This window comes from Polyergus mexicanus, unplaced genomic scaffold (genome assembly GCF_030449975.1).
Source record: "Polyergus mexicanus isolate NDT 795.1 unplaced genomic scaffold, iyPolMexi1.0 SCAF_19, whole genome shotgun sequence".
NCBI classification, from domain to species: domain Eukaryota; kingdom Metazoa; phylum Arthropoda; class Insecta; order Hymenoptera; family Formicidae; genus Polyergus; species Polyergus mexicanus.
Window position 1 is genome coordinate 5,152,306 of NW_027223339.1, and position 16,743 is coordinate 5,169,048.

The window sequence follows — 16,743 nt, forward strand, 5'->3', positions numbered from 1 at the left end:
AAAGAAGCTTAATAATTTCTTGAAATTAATGGATTTTTTCTTTATTGTAGATAATTCACTAATTATTAATTTCTAAAAAAATATGATTATAACACAGATTTTTACAAAAGTAAAAAATATGTAAATTTGAAAGTTATGTATTCAAAGATTTATTAAAGTAAAAATTTTATAAAACGATGATCTTTTCTTTATAAAAGCGAGTATCTAACAATTTATAAAAACAGAGAAAAATACTTTTAAAAGTTTATAAATCTAATATTAACTACCGGAATAACTATGCATCCGCTTACATCGAATACTTCGAAAGTTTTATGGAATAAATGTATGAATATACAAACATTTACAGAAATTTACAAAATTAAATATATAATCGATAATTTATACAAATAAATTGCGAAGAATAAAAGAGCTCTATAAGAAAATTAATATTTTAAAAAGTTGCTTCGAAAGGTAACTTTGAAGATTGTTCCGATAAACGAAACTCTGCACAAGAGTTCTGCTTTTTGTTTGAAACTTTTGCTTGTCGATCAATGTTAATATTCTATAGGCAACTGGAAGCGCTTAATATATCAAGTTTAAAACAGTTTGCTACTGGCTAAAAAGTAAAGCTTTTCAAAATGCTATTTAAAATGTTAACTAAAAGACTATTCACGATATCGTGCACCGTTGTTTACTGGACCGTGAACATTCGTCTTGCGATAAAGCCGACGTTTCTTTCTTGTGCCTATTATCGTGCTCATTCGCTAATAAACGGATTTTAAAGTAAAAAAAAAAAAAAAATAAAATAAAATAAAATCTCTTTTATGCAGATGAATTCGTTCAAAATATATGCTCCGATAGTAAATTAAGCAGAACAAGTTAAATTCTCTGAATTAAATTTTGTAAAAACTGTTGTTGTCGAAAATGTATCCGCTATCTGTATCTCTATAATATAAAATATTTAAAAAATTATAAAAACTTTTTTTGCATTTGCATAGAAAATAATTATAATAAATATAATTTATATATATGATTTTTATCATTCATACAAAAATGAAAAAAATGTTTTCATCATCTGAAAAGCATATGTTTTTTCCGCCATATCTATACATGTAGAACATATTGTAGAATATAGAATATTTGAAACTTAAATATAATTTATTCAAATCACATTTTCATACACAATATAATAATTGTATTTACATAATATGATAATGTAATAATTATTTTATTTTATTGTTAATCCATCTCTATAACTATGCTTACATTGACATCGTTTAATTGATAAATTTGATTTTGTAAAATTCCATTGCTAAAGCAGTTTTTGATCGATCCCGAGTATCGCTATTCAAACGCGCATACTTTCTGAAAATTTCGTTGTAACAGTTAGCGAATTCGATGTACGTATCTCAGCGAATCGCATTTACATACCAGTACGTGAAATGTCTTATAAATAATTCATCGAGAGATGAATTTTGTTAGCGCGTAGAGCAAATGGAAGTTTTTTTCAATGAACCAATTGAAAACTCGTAGCTTAATATTTCGACTTCGAGTAAAATGTGCCAGAGATTTTGTCGGGAAAAAAAAGGGAATGAAACGGTCGTGCAATTTGATCACCGCAACATCCATATGTTTCGCAAAACAGCCACGAAATTCTCCACCGCGTAGGAAGGAAGCGCATTGCAACGCTCGGATGCGCTTCATAGCAGCAGCGATGCGATGACATCAGTGATAAACGATGAGATCAGGATGACATGTAACGCGGTGCGCCGGTTGAGAGACGGCGAATGAAATTAAAGAGCGATAGACAGATACGCGGAACAATCTCCATGAGACGAGGATTGCATTAAAGAAGCGCGAAGAAAATGAGCTAAAGAGAAAAGCCCACAGAACAACTCCGCTTGACGAAGTGAACAAAATCGAATGGAATCCCGAGGGAAACGAATCAAAATCGCTTTCACATATGCTTCTTTTGTCATTGTATTGTAGTTTTTCTCCAATATTTCACGTTTAGCTAAATATGTTTTATATATATATATATATGTTCTTTGCAACGTATCTTTTGGAATCGTTCGATAAGCATTGGTAACACGTTGCTTCATGACTTCGAAGTTAAAGAACACAGTTAAAGGAACAGAATGTATCAATGGGATTTCATTGGGATGATAAACAAATAGTCAATCGAAATGTACCAACAATTCTCGAAGACATGAAGCAAGATATTATTGTTACATCCTACCGATTCCACAATTCCTTCCTTCCGCGAAGTTGCAGCAACGATCGTTCAATTGATAAAAATGAGTCGTTCGATAAATATAGCGTCTTGCGTAATTCTTTAAACATTTCGTCATTTATCGATTACATCTATGAATAATCGTGAGAAAGACGCAAGAAGATCGATGACGAGACCACGCTAATTTTCTCAAAGTAAATAAAAAAATTACGATGTCAGTAGATATCCCTTAGGGTAAAATTTTCTGGTGGAAGAATAAAGTGATACCGAAAAGATGATGAAATTATCCAACATTATCAATATCGAACGATTCCGAAAGAGATAGCATCTTATTAAATAAAATTAATTTATTTTGTTTGAAAAATTATTATTTTTATTACTTATCTATTACTTTTATCCCGTTTTTCTGGATTTTTTCATTTCAACGTCACCCCACGATCAAAGTGTTACAAGTCGTTGAATTTGTCTCTTCATCTTCTACAATTATAGCCGATTAGAAACAAGGGTATTCATTTAAAAAATTTGAGATGACTTTCGAAACTTTTTGGCGTCACCGTATAAATAAAATTAGCCTTTTTAAAATTATTTAACTTTTATCTTAAACGTTTTTGCATAAAATGAATATTTATGAAAATATTTTAGATGACAGTATTTATTGACTTATCTATATACATATATTTGTTTAAATTTGAAATTTAATGATTAGATGATATAATAGTCGACACTATTATACTATAAACTATAGCTCGAATATCATGCAATCGTATTATAAAGATTTTAATTATCATATAACTAATAAATACATGTAAAAAATTTCTGTTCGAATATGAAAGAAATCTTTATTTAAATAGTTTACATGGGGAGGGAGGGGAGAAGGAGAATGATTTTCCGGCATAAGAAAAGCTCTTTAGCGATGTTTTCGATATACTTTTAATAGGCTCCGTCGAACGCGTTGGTGAGTTTAACATTTCTCTTAAATAAAGTTTATTTCTTAATTTAATTTACCATCGACACGAATCGGTATGTTTCCTCGATGAACATTCGCTTACACGATAAATCTGTGGAATCTTATCAAAATCGGAGCGTGAGTCGTATTCCTCGTATTGGTAATCGTGCGAGAAAGGGTGAAGAGGGAAAACGGAAGAGAAACGAAAGACGTAACGACGCGCGGAGACAGGGTTGAAGGGATGAAAGGAAACACCCGATCTGATGGGCCAGCGAGGAGGGTACAGCGAGAGGGGGGTGCACAAGCCGCAGACTCTGTGATATGTACCACCGATGGAAGAAAGACAAAGACATCAGGAACGATAAGAACGCGAGAAGGACAAAGCGGTGCAACGTGGCGGCGAGAGAGAAAGCAGGAGGAAAATCAGGTCGGAGCAAGACACGCGACTCCGGGATACAACCGTGAAAGAGAGATGTGGAGCACGCAGCTGGAGAGGAGAGACGGGAGAGAGCGCGATGCGAGATGAAACGAACGAGGAAGGATGATCAAGTGGGAGCTCTCTCTCTCTCTCTCTCTCTCTCTCTCTCTCTCTCTCTCTCTGCGAGCGAGAAGTCGCTAGCGGTACCCAGAGGTGCGGAGAGAGGGAAAAGGACTTTCCCGAGAGGTAGAGACCTACATATTCCGCGAGGCCATTGAGACGGCGCAATGTGACGGCACGGACTCTCCGTCCTCCTCTGGTCCCGCTGCTTCCGTCTCCGTCCTAACCACGGCGCCAGCGCTCGGGGACGGCGGGATGAACGGGGGGAACCGAAGGCGGCTCGCCGGCGTAAAACGCTCCGAGAATTCAGTTGCTCACGAGCATCCGTCGACTGATGAACATGGCCTCTTACACATCGAACAGCGCGAGTGTCGTGCTCGCGATGTGCCGTAACGCTCTTCTCCTCGTGGTAGCGATTGTCGCCCTTAGCGGGGCCGACAATCCCGAAAATGGCCTGAAGGTGGACAAGTTGTACATGCCCGAGGTATGCGATGTCAGATCGAAAAAGGGCGACCAGCTGACCATGCACTACACTGGCACGCTACAGGACGGCAGCAAGTTCGATTCAAGGTCAGTGATATCTGAGCAAAAGCGCGAGCGAATACCTCGTGAGGGGACCGTGAAATCCGAAAAGATTGGTGATTGTGTAATAAGGGATGTGCAAAATAAAACAATTTTTATTTCAATTACGACATTTTTTTATTAACAAGACGCGTTAGTAGTGGATTTGTAGCACAATTAGTGAGAATTGTGGATATCTGTGTTTGGAGAACACGATGATGATGACGTCGAACTAAGCTAAAGTCGTTAATAGCTATGACAAGCCTTTTTACTGTTAATACAATATTCTGCGTGTAATGCAATTTTTTTAACATACATTTTTTCTTTGATAAATTATATTTGCAGATTAATCAGTTTTTAAATGAAACGAATTGCTTATCGCAACAACCGCATAAATAAGCTAAAAATAGATTAATGGAAACAGCTGATGTCACGAGGTATTTAAAACAAAGCGATTAATTTTAATAAGAGCTAGAATTTAATGCTGACAATGAGTATAATATACTCTGATTGTATAGTCAAATATTTAAATTTCATATCTAGTTTTTGAACGATAAAAATAATTCAAAGTAACGAAATTTTCGAAAAATTATTTAATATATTTAACATCTATGAGAAAAATCTTTGTGTTGTGTATAATTAAATTAATAAAAAAATTAGATGGAGTACTTAATAAAAAATATTATCGATAGTAAAAATAATCTAGCAATTCTAACAATTTTATTAAAGTCACTTATTAGTGATGCAATATTCTACCGAATGTGCTTTATTCTTTCTCTATCTAATTATTTTTCAATCTGACTTTTTGCAAAAGTTGATTTGAAGAGTAATTGTTTAAAGTAGCGTTCGCGAAAAAGATCGAATTGACTATTGCAGAATTAACAAAATTTAATTAAAGAAAATTAATTAAAAAGAAATCTTTTATCGTTTTAATACAGTTGATCTATTTCTGATATTTAAATTTAATGGTAATTGTTTTATTATATATTTTATTGGAGTTGAAAAAGAAAGAAAATACAAAAGAGAGTTTAAAAAAAAAAAAAAAAAAAAAAGACAAATTTATTTTTAATTCTTTTTGAATGTATTCTAAACTAGATAAAAAAAGAGTATTCTCAAATGCACAAAGCAGCGTATTCTTGACGACGTCAACAGTGCATAAAGAGAAAGAAAGGAAGAAAGGAAAGAGAAATAGTATGCGAGGCAATTTTTGGGTTAAAGTTTTCAACGTGGACAAGTCTCATTGAAGAACAGGATGATGACGTGTATCATTTCGAGTTTGCGAGTGAGAGCTCTCTCGCCGCGCGAAAGTAACTTCTTAGCATATAATAAGAAGATGTTAGACTGCTCCCAGTTGCCCTGAAGTCATTACTTTCACGGGGAAGTATGCGTGACCGACATAACAAACGCGACGAAATAATATTCGCGTGGTAAGAGGATCGAAATGTGGATAATCGGAAATTTATCACGCCTTATTCACTGGTTAAACAAAGACTTCTGAGAAATACATATTTCAGATAAAGATGTGTGTGTGTGCGTATTTAATTAAAATATAGAATTTTTTTTTTTTTTTTTTTTATGGGAGAAGAAATATTGTTTTTTATCTCGAAGATTTAAAGCGAGTGTATAAGAAGTGGCACGTTAATCCGGTTTGAAAGCAATTCGTCAATAGTACGATAACTCTCACCGATAACTTATCTCTTGAACTTTTTTTAGCCACGTCGATTGTGCTCTAGATCGGATTTGGCATGAGACCTGCTTACGTTCTATACTCGCATTCTGCGAGCTTCTTTTTACGATTAACTACTTGTAGATCTTGAAGCGACAACTCACTGCTTTTGAAAGCGTCGGTGCGGATGAATAAGATATACAATTAAGGAATTACGAAAAGTAGAGAATATTTTATATATCTGAATTTTCTTTGTAAATGTTTGAACATTTTTCAAATAATATTTTTGTAACATACATATTTGGTCGCAAAATATTAAGTTTAGAATGATTCAGAGATATTAATTATCTCTAGACGAATTATCTATTCATATTTTATACAAGAATTAAATTAATGATAATAAACAGTTCTTCTAAATTAATAAAATTAAATAAAATTTAAATTAATCTCATCTTACGTCGCCTTTTGTGTAACAATAATTATAGTCTCAACATTTCTTGCTATCGATTAAAATATTGACACAATAATCTATCTTTTATGATTTTTGTAAGCAAATAAAATCTGTTAGTTGATTAAATTTATTTAGCAAAATATATTTTTAAGATATCGCAGGTCATTCTGTGCTTGATGTCGCGCCGATGCCGATAGAACTATCTGTAACGATAATTGAGATAATGATTAATTCTGAAGCTAAAAATAACGCTAATACCTATAGCAAAAATATGATAAAAGATTAGGCAAATATATTTTTCCAATTAATCTCGATGCAAAGAAAAAAAGATCATGCAGATATCTTTTGCTTTATCAACTGACCGCTTTAAAATTATTTTAATCACAGAGTACATTTTTTTTCTCTTCTTCTTCTCTTTTTTCCCTCTTCTATAACGGATATTAATACAGTAGTGTAATGAATAATGCTTTGTTAAATACGATTTGCACGCCATATTATACTCTTTTTATATAAGCCTGTTTAAAAATATTTCCTGTTCCAAAGAATATCATAATTACATTAAGCAATACTTTGTTAAATATTCTAAAATATTAATATTTCATGCCGTATTCTCATCTCGCATTCCCATATTTTAACATTACTATGACATTTTATACCGAAAGATAATACAATGGAAATATGCATACGTTATTTTAATTATTTTCAATTCGTACGGTTTAATGTGGCATAATGTCACTTTGTTTCAAACGATAAATGCAACGTAACGTAACATAATGTATTATCGATCTATGCACCGACAAGATTCATTACCGATCTTGCACAAAGTCCCCGTTAATGAAACTATCGAGCTAGCAATGGGATCAATTCAACAACGCGTTTACTTTGAAATTGAAAGACTTTCCAAGTATCCATATACATCCACTTCTCAAGTAACTAAATATGGATATTTTTACGATGCATCACAATATATACAATAACCTCCATTCCATAATTCTCCATCTTTCCGAAGAATTAAATATATGGAGAATTAAATACGTATTTATTGAAAATTAACCAAACGATTCATGGATACTAGTGTCAAGTTGACCTCTTTGCAGCGTCTAAATTATTTCTCAACCCGTTATAAATACCGTTAATCGGACAACAGACACCTCGAATCTACAAAATTTGCTGTCTGCAGTCATATGAAAGACAGATGAAAATATCGACAAAATAAAATTAAAAAGTATATTTTCTCTTTTTTAAATGTTGATTTCCATTTTTTAATTGTAAGATATCACTAAATATTAAATTTTTTTTTATTAGCAATGGATTGATAATTATTTAATTTTTTATCTTTCAGAAAGTTACAGAGTAATTTTTTTTCTTGAAAATTATAAATATAAATATATTATAAATTAATTTAATTCTTCCAGTCGCATGTGTTTAACGTTGCCACTCGATATCTTCAATTATAATATATATACATTATATATAAATATGTAATAATATGATGTCCGATATATTTCTTTGACGTTGTTTTTACATCTTTTTATGTAATTTTTTGAAAAACAGATTTTCTCCGGTAACACAAGATGTAAAAATAGTCGAAGAGTTATATCACTTTAATCGCCGGTCCATCGAAAATACCTCTACCGTTTATCGAGATTCTACGTCGATTCGACTGTTTCTTATCGAGGAATTATCGCAATTATTTGTTTATCGCTTTGCATTCCATCCGATCCCATTATTATCTTTTTTACTCGAGGACGCCTTCTACCGCGAGAAAGAGAAGCGTCGTTGGCGAAAACGTTGACTCCATTTGGCACAAGTCTAGTTTGTCCCCAAGGCGGATTCTGCGGTGCCGGAATTTTCCATCGGATCCACTTCCGTGGACGCGAACCGAGTCCTTGCTCGAGTGAATTTTGCGCCCGAAACCATCCCGACGAGACTTTAATGCACTTCGCGAAATTCCTACACCAATTCTACTTCGTCTCGTATCGTATTCTTTTTCCTTCACGATGCGCGAAGTCACGTGCCTCGAAAAAATTTTGTAACCATCTCGTTGCGGATGATGAAAAAAAAAAAAAATACAATTTAATCTAATTTAATTGATGGATTTGAATAATGTTTCATTTATATCTACATAGTTTTAAATAAACTTATTGCGTACATGAGATTGAGAAATAAGAAAAGGTCGATAGAATATATATATAAAAAATAAAGAGTGATTATTTAAATAAAGAGAATATAAAATCGTTAAAAGATTACTGATGATTAAAAATGTACCTACGTCATGTATGAATAAATTATTTTGTACTTGTATTTTTTTTTTTTAAATATGGTTACAAAACAAAGTTAAAAAGTGCTGAAATCTAAATTAAAGGAAAATTTTTTAAATAATTATATTTCTTTTTGAAAATATCAGACTCTAATGCGCAAGAAAGTATGCATTTTTATTGATACAAATACATTTTTCGCTTATAGCGCTCGACATAGTAACCTTAGTCTGTTTTTGAAATATAGTCCTACACAACAGAATATTGCAATTGAGTTTCATCGACAGACGAAAATAAAAGTACTTGTGTTAAAAATGCGAAAAAAAAAACAGTTTCGCAAGTGCACACGCGAATACTATCGGCTGTAGAGAACAGAGACATTTAAACTCGTCGTAGTGAATCGTGCAAACAGCACAAAATGTCAAAATCCATATTTATTTATGACCCGCGCGGGTAAAGAGTGATGCTACATGAAAATATTACGCCATCTTAAAAGACACGTACAACAGGCACATATGCGGGTTTTTTCTAGATTACGTTCTTTTGCACTGCACGAAACGAATGCGGAAATTATACATGCTTGTTGTCGACCAGCATTGAAGATATTACAATAAATTATGATGCGGATATCAAAAAAATATTTATTAATAAATTAGTTATTTGTAGGAACACATGTGCTCTCTCTTTGTGGTTTATACATTATTATTTTTATTTACTTAGATTGATTTAAAGATATATTTGAATTGTAGAGAAAAATAATTAGTCTTCATTAATCAAAAATAGTTATCTCTTCATTAGTCTATTAGTTAATTTTTAAAATCTAGTTACTGTCTTCTTTCTCTCTCTCTCTCTCTCTGTCTTTTTTTATACATATATTATTTGTTTCTGAGTTATGAAGAAATTAATATAAAAATAAAATAATTTCTTTTTGTCATTCTGTTTTCGTGATTTTAATTTTGCTATAGTAATCATATGTTATTGCAAATGTCATTCATAAATTGTTATTTATAAATTGAAGTTGATTTACAATGTATGTAATTATATTGAGAAGTTTTTTTATTTACCATGTATTGTATAGGGTATTCTATGGGAAATTGCTGAAACTAATCAGCTGTCATTTTTAAATGCCTATAGAGAGAGAGCAGGAAATATAAAATATCTTTTAATAGAAAATAGTTGATAATTTTATTTACATTTGAACTGAAGACAGTTGGAGATATCTTTATTATATAATAAATGTTTAATAAAATGCCCAATATTGACAATCTTAATAATATAGTATATTTTAAAGTGCGTACAGAATGGAAACAGAAACCAATCTTTTTTGGAACTGTAACGAACTTCATGTAATATTTCTTTTGTGTTCATTTGTCATTCATCACAAAATAGACTCTATTTTTCAATTATGCATATACAGCATATTTTTAAAATATATATCAAATTGTCGATATTTGGCTTCTTTTATAACTTTATATTAAATGATAAAAATATCTCTGATTGTTTTTAATGTTCCATATGTAAATAAAATTGTCAAATATCTTCTATTAAAAGATGTGATTGAAGAATTGTAGTTTCATTTTCCCTGATTTCTATGTGTTTAAAAATAACAATTAATTGGTCTCTGCAACTTCCTGTGAGACATCGTCATAAAGAAATTTCCTAATATATCTTAGTATACATTAAAATTTTTAGAATTAAATACAAACACACACACACACTTGATTCGATGCATTTGCATTACTTTCCAAAAACTTGTATAAATTTTTATATCTCCGAAAACGGAACATTAGAAACGATTTATGTGTTTATCGCACAATAAATATACGATAACGTTATCAACTATCAAGTATATCTCTATAATTTTAAGAACGATAACTTGTTTGCTTCCGGTATTATATCAGTACTTTATACAATTCGCAATTACGAGAATATATGGAAAATTTAGCATGTTGGCAGAAGCACACAGATACTAGCATATCATGTTCGTTAAAAATACGCTCTCTCTTAAATAAGTGTATTATCACTGATAGCCCGGGAATTTCAGTTATAAGTATAATACTGCAAACAATGAAATCTCACTGTATTTAATAAATAATACGTGGACTGCGGGTCATTGAAGATGTCGAAATTGTGGAGATTCAAAAGAATGATGAATGTGATTAGAAATCGAGACGAAATGTGTTTCCCGAGCTTTATTGTACAATATAACGGTTTCAAGACGACTACTGACTTCGACAAACACATAGTACATAGATTTCAAAATCGCGGTAGCTAAAGATTTGAGTGTGGGAATACCGTTTAATATGTACGCGTATAAATACAAGTGTGTGTGTATATGTAAATGACATCGATGTCAGCAGTTGAAAAAACTAGCGCGAATCCAGATGCTGTCGAAGGCCGTTTAAAGGGAATATAATATAGAAAATTGAGATAAACCGAAGTTTAAAATTCTGACACATACGATAACAATTAAATCTTTCTAGAAATTATTCTAACTGAAACGTGAGAATTATTAAATTATTATAAATTAGAATTTTGTTTAAACACACTAAAAATTATTAATTAGTAGTAGTGACAGATTTTTTAAAATGTTATTGACATAGTTAGTGAATCATAAGATTGAAAAGTAAAGTGTCAATATTTTATTAATTTTTGATAAAATCTTGTCACTGCCTTAATCGATGATATTTTTACTGATTTATTTTAAGAGAATTTTTATTATTTTTATAGAAAATATACAGAATCTCCTAATTTTACAATATATTAATATCAACTTTTTTTTTAATGGGAATCAAAAAGCTTCTCTATCATAATTCTTAAATTTACTATCAATTCTCTTATTTAATTTGCATTAATTAACTTTCAAATAAAATTACGGCGAGATTAAAATAAAAATAAACCGTTGCTGGTATATATATATATATGTCATATTTTTTCAAAGAACAGTTTTTAAAACTTGCCTTTCATAATTTATAAGCTGTCGTACAAAACGTGCGTTTTTAATTAACACTACTGATTAAAGTTTATTCGCGCAAAATTAATTATCAAAGACCGGCAAACAATGTTGCAACAAATGACTTAGCTTTATAGTTGTCAGTCCACCTTAGTCCACCTTAAATTATAATTATAAAAAGATCTCGTACCATTTATTAGTTATTTGTGATAACGACGAAAGTTTAGCATCCAATGAATGAACTTTCCGCGAGAACGAGTCTTTTTGTCTTACGATTACATAACTTCGAGTATTGATCGAATATACGACGCGTACGACACGTTAGCGCTATGAAATACAGACACTTGCTTGCAGACACGTCTCGTGAAGTCAACATTGTGATCAGTGCAACTGATGAATGAGGATGTTTCGAATTGCTTCTACATAACTTCCAGTCGCATTGAAGTTCCTGCTAGATTAACTTTAGAACAAAGTGAGAAAAACTTAACACATTTAACAAGTTGTGACTTGAATGATTAGAAACTTTTCCTTGCTTCCTTGCTTGGTTTTATTATTTTTTTTTTTTTTTTGTATAAAAAATACCACGATGTAACTTTAACAAATAGAATTTAATTGATATATATCTTCCTGTAAAATCATTTTTTTAATAAATTACCTTCTTTTTTAAAACAACTTGCTTTTCTAAAATTTTTTAAATAATACATATTTTAAAATGTTGTATAAATATTATAATAATGTACGTATTATTTATTTGTTACATTTGTAAATAGGAATTAAAAGTAATTTTATTTCTACTTATTAAATGCAAATTGATTAAGTTTATTTATTATAAGTATAAAATGGATGAAATTTTTTGGCTTTTGTTAGATGGGCATTGTTTCTATTTTGTGTGTAATTTTTACTTAAATTTAATTTATATCTTCATTAATCAAATGATACAACTCGATTTTATACGATCAAAATTGACATAAAGTTTATGGAAATTTATTTTGTATTCTCCGGTAGTGTAATATATTGTACGATGTTCTCTCGTAACGCATTTTTAATATGCATACATGTGGTATAGGCTACATCCATATGCGGTTTCCACATATGAAGTAAATGCAAATTACTTGCAATGCCAATATCCGCGTCCGCGATCCGCATTTATGCGCTTTCACCTGGAATTAGAAACCCGTATACGTGTTTTTTTATTGCGACAATTTTTATATTCTGTGAGGGTTCTTTCTAGGAAACATCAACGAGATGGACATATCAACGATATTGTAAATCGAATACATATTATACAGGGTAGTCCCGAACGTTCCAGTCAGACTTTGAGATCTTATAGGAAATTTAATACTGAACAAAAAATTTCCGAACTTGGGTCGAAAGATGCTTCCTTAAGAAGCTATCGCTCAAAAACCTCTGATGCAAAGGAAGAGCGAAAGATGAAAAGAAAATGGAATAAAAAAAAAAAAAAAAAAATGAACCAATAAATTTCTTGAAAAAAACGATAAAAATAAAAAATAAAAATCTTTTTCTTTTATGAATATAAAATAAATTTTTTTAAACTAAAGACGTGAAAAAACTAACTGTTCTCAAAATGTCCCCCCCTACTCAAATACATTTTCGGCATCGAGTAATGACCGATCTAGTCGCTTTACGGATTTTCTCCTGATTCAACTTTAATCGATCTAACAATAAGTAACAAAAGCACTTTTTGTACATTTAAAACTGATTATATCAAAATCTATGGAAGCTACAACAATCATTTTGATCTCATTTGAAAGATAATTTAATTTTCTATAACTTTTGTTTCGGTACTTTTTGTTAAACGACGTACATTTTTCATGATATTTGGAAAAATGTGTAAAATAATTAACGATTTCAGAGGTTTTTGAGCGATAACTTCTTAAGAAAGCTGAAAATTTTTTGTTCAGAATTAAATTTCCTATAAGATCTCAAAGTCTGGCTGGAACGTTCGGGGCCACCCTGTATATAGTTATAGTGTTATTTCTACTGTCTGTTTTTACTACTATTATATATATGCAATATTTTGCAATATCTATCAACGTTAATAAGTAACGCTGTTGTGTAGTGTATATGAATTATCGTTTATCTATGATTATTAATATTGTCGTAAAATTCTTTTGAATAGAATCCTGTTACTGGATTCTTTGGCGGATCAGATTATAACATGTTTCAGATAGATATAAATACTACAATTAAGATACTCTAAGTGTGCAACGCGGTGTGAACACCACATTTCGCGGAGAGATTATCCACTTAAATGGGCAAAGTTGCAATTGCAAAATGACTGTTATAATTACTCTGGACATCGGAGCAATGGCCTTCGAAGGGCCGCGTAGTAGTTAGCGTGCAGAACGAAAGCTTGCGAGAAGGTCGATTGCCTTAGAAGTTGGCCCGTAAGGGCATCGCCTCCGGGGTGCGATAACGATGAAGGTACGATAACGTTATCGTCTTTAACGTCGCTTGTACAACGTGGACAGCCAATCTATCGTCTGTTATTTCCGTTCACGCGCACTCCTAGTATGAGTCGAAATGTCGAAGTGTCGAACGTTCTTTTTTTGCATTTATCGATGATTTCTTTTAGCGATGATGTCATAAACAATCATAAACAGTTATTCTGAATGGACATCGAAGTGAGCCTCGATACTGAACGCTAACATAACTGCAGATAAATGCAAATGTGATTAGCTAATGCTAATCTAGAAAGAAAGCAAATTTTAAGATAAATTATTAGTTACAAAAAATTATAAACGAAAGTAACAATAAAAATAATCGACTTTTTATTTGTTATAAAATTCTTTATAACATATATATCATACGAGTTACCAGAAACGAATTAATAAACAATTTATTTACATATGTATTAACGAAATATGTATTAATAAGTTATTTTCTATAAAAAAAAAGTAATCATATTATTAGTAAAGCTTTTGATATCAAACGCAAATTGAGAATGTTTTATTCTTTAATTGAGAAAGTAATATATGTAACAGAATAATATAAAATCTTAACGCATATTATCTGATCACAATATCAGATGATTAAAAGATGATGTTATATTAACATCGTAGCAATGTGTACAAGATTATATTTCAACCTATAATGTACAATATATTGAAGTATCAATCATAATTATAATTGCTAATTATCTGTTATATTGAAGTGTAAATTGTGTAAAGTATTATTATCGAGCCTGTGACATTTAAATGGTCACAATGAATTCATTATTCAAGCTATAATAACCGGCTTAAAGAGGCAATTTGTGGTCCGAAATGTAGATGTGATATTATACATTTCTATTACTGTCGTATGTACAATATTTATCTACAAACTTTTCGTTACATTATACGTAACCTGTGATACTATCACATCTTTCTCTCTCTCTCTTTAATATTTTTTTCTTTATCTCGTATTTGACATCTTTTCGTTTCATTATTCTTTTCGCATTATTAATCCGTATCATTCGACCGTAGATTTTATGTATTTTAGTTACTAATTATCAATTACATTTTCCATTAAATTATAATCATCATATAAATATGAACTCCAATATAATAATATAGTATTTCGTTACACTCTAATTGCGTACAATAAACGATATTTATTTATGTAAACAATGCAATTGAAAACTAAGATGCAATACTTGAAAATTAATGTATAATATGTTTGAAGATAAATATTTGTTTGAAACCTCAATACGATGCAATAATGCAAAATTAATTAATAATTAAATGATATAATTATATCATGACAAATGTATATTTTACAAAGTTTTAATATGCAAAATTTTACATTTTTTATATTCACATATTATAAATAAATAGCAATATATTATAAATAAATGAGCAATTTTACATTAATTTGAATTAATGTTATAAGAATTTATATTGTTACTTATTCAGATATTAAAAATTTAAATATAATTAAAAATTATTAACAAAAAGATCAACTATTCTATATTTCTATTTACAATAATTATATACAATATGTTACAATATAAAAAAACAAAATAATATAAAACTCAATGTTAAATTTTTATAATACAACCTATATCTATACTATATTATATTTTATTTAAAAAAAGTGTATATATATATATATATATAAAAGTATATATACATATTATGTACATCGTGACAGTTTAATAATGCATTTTAATCGCAAGAAGAGTAAGCCTCGGTTTACACACACATGTATGGAATACAGGATTCATACATAATTTAATAAATGGGTCTTTCTTCGTGGCTGTCCAGCTATTACGCTTTCTCTAGCGCGCGTAAACGGGATTTGTAAATATATAATTTGCCGGTGTGCCAGTGTCTCGGCCGTGACCGAGTTGCTTTTTTCGTTATTAACGGCATCGGAAAGTACTCGATAATGAGTGTGAAATAGCGGATCTCGTTCACGCTCAGGTAGCGCCCACTTGCAACGGCATATCGTGCACATCGCGCGTAATTAGTAAGGTATTTTAGCCGGTAACTGCTCTTTGATGGTGCTCATTTTTTTTTTCTTAAATTTGTTTTTTCTTATTTCAAGAATTTTATCGTATCTATGAGAGATTGTTTCCGTATTGCCGGATTACAAAAGTATTTGCATTTATTGGAACGCGTAACAGCGCGCTGTTTCTTGCTCTTCTATTTTTTGTATTGATTATATCATTCACATATAATGATATTATGCATCTATTTAAGTATATTAAATATTGTCTAAAATATTAATTCTGATATTCATATATCAACAATTATCTTTTACGAACGGATTGAAACGCTTGCAGAATCGGATTAAAAAAAAAAAAAGTAAACACGCAGTCAGAAGATAAAAAGTATATATTCGGCAAGAATATGATGCTAACGGTTTTCGAATGTGATAAGCTGAATGAAAGATATCCGAAATAGAATTCAGATCAAAGCAGAAAAGCAACAACTTCCTCTAGCGTGAAAGATCAAGGGATAATGTACCATAACTCTCTCTCTCTCCCTCTCTCTCTCTCTCTCTCTCTCTCTCTCTCTCTCTCTCTCTCTCTCTCGCTCTTTTTTCTCGTATCGCAACATTGAATAATTTAGAATGTTTCAAATTCTTTTATTCACGATCTAACGCCTTTACTCTCGTCCATTTACTACATTTCAGTTGACTCATAGTATTTTTT

At 30.8% G+C, this 16,743-nt stretch overlaps 1 protein-coding gene across 2 annotated transcripts in view; it reads left to right on the forward strand.

The window, feature by feature from the left end:
• Positions 1-3,833: 3,833 nt before the first annotated feature.
• Positions 3,834-16,743, forward strand: part of Fkbp14 (peptidyl-prolyl cis-trans isomerase Fkb14) — a 61,720-nt gene continuing 48,810 nt past the window's right edge. Inside the window, exon 1 of one of the 2 annotated variants that reach the window (XM_070311108.1) lies at positions 3,834-4,266. In XM_070311108.1, coding sequence (XP_070167209.1) covers positions 4,031-4,266 — 236 coding nt within the window. In that variant the 5' untranslated portion in view covers positions 3,834-4,030. The remainder of the gene's footprint in view (positions 4,267-16,743) is intronic. The other variant, XM_070311109.1, reaches the window with a different exon arrangement.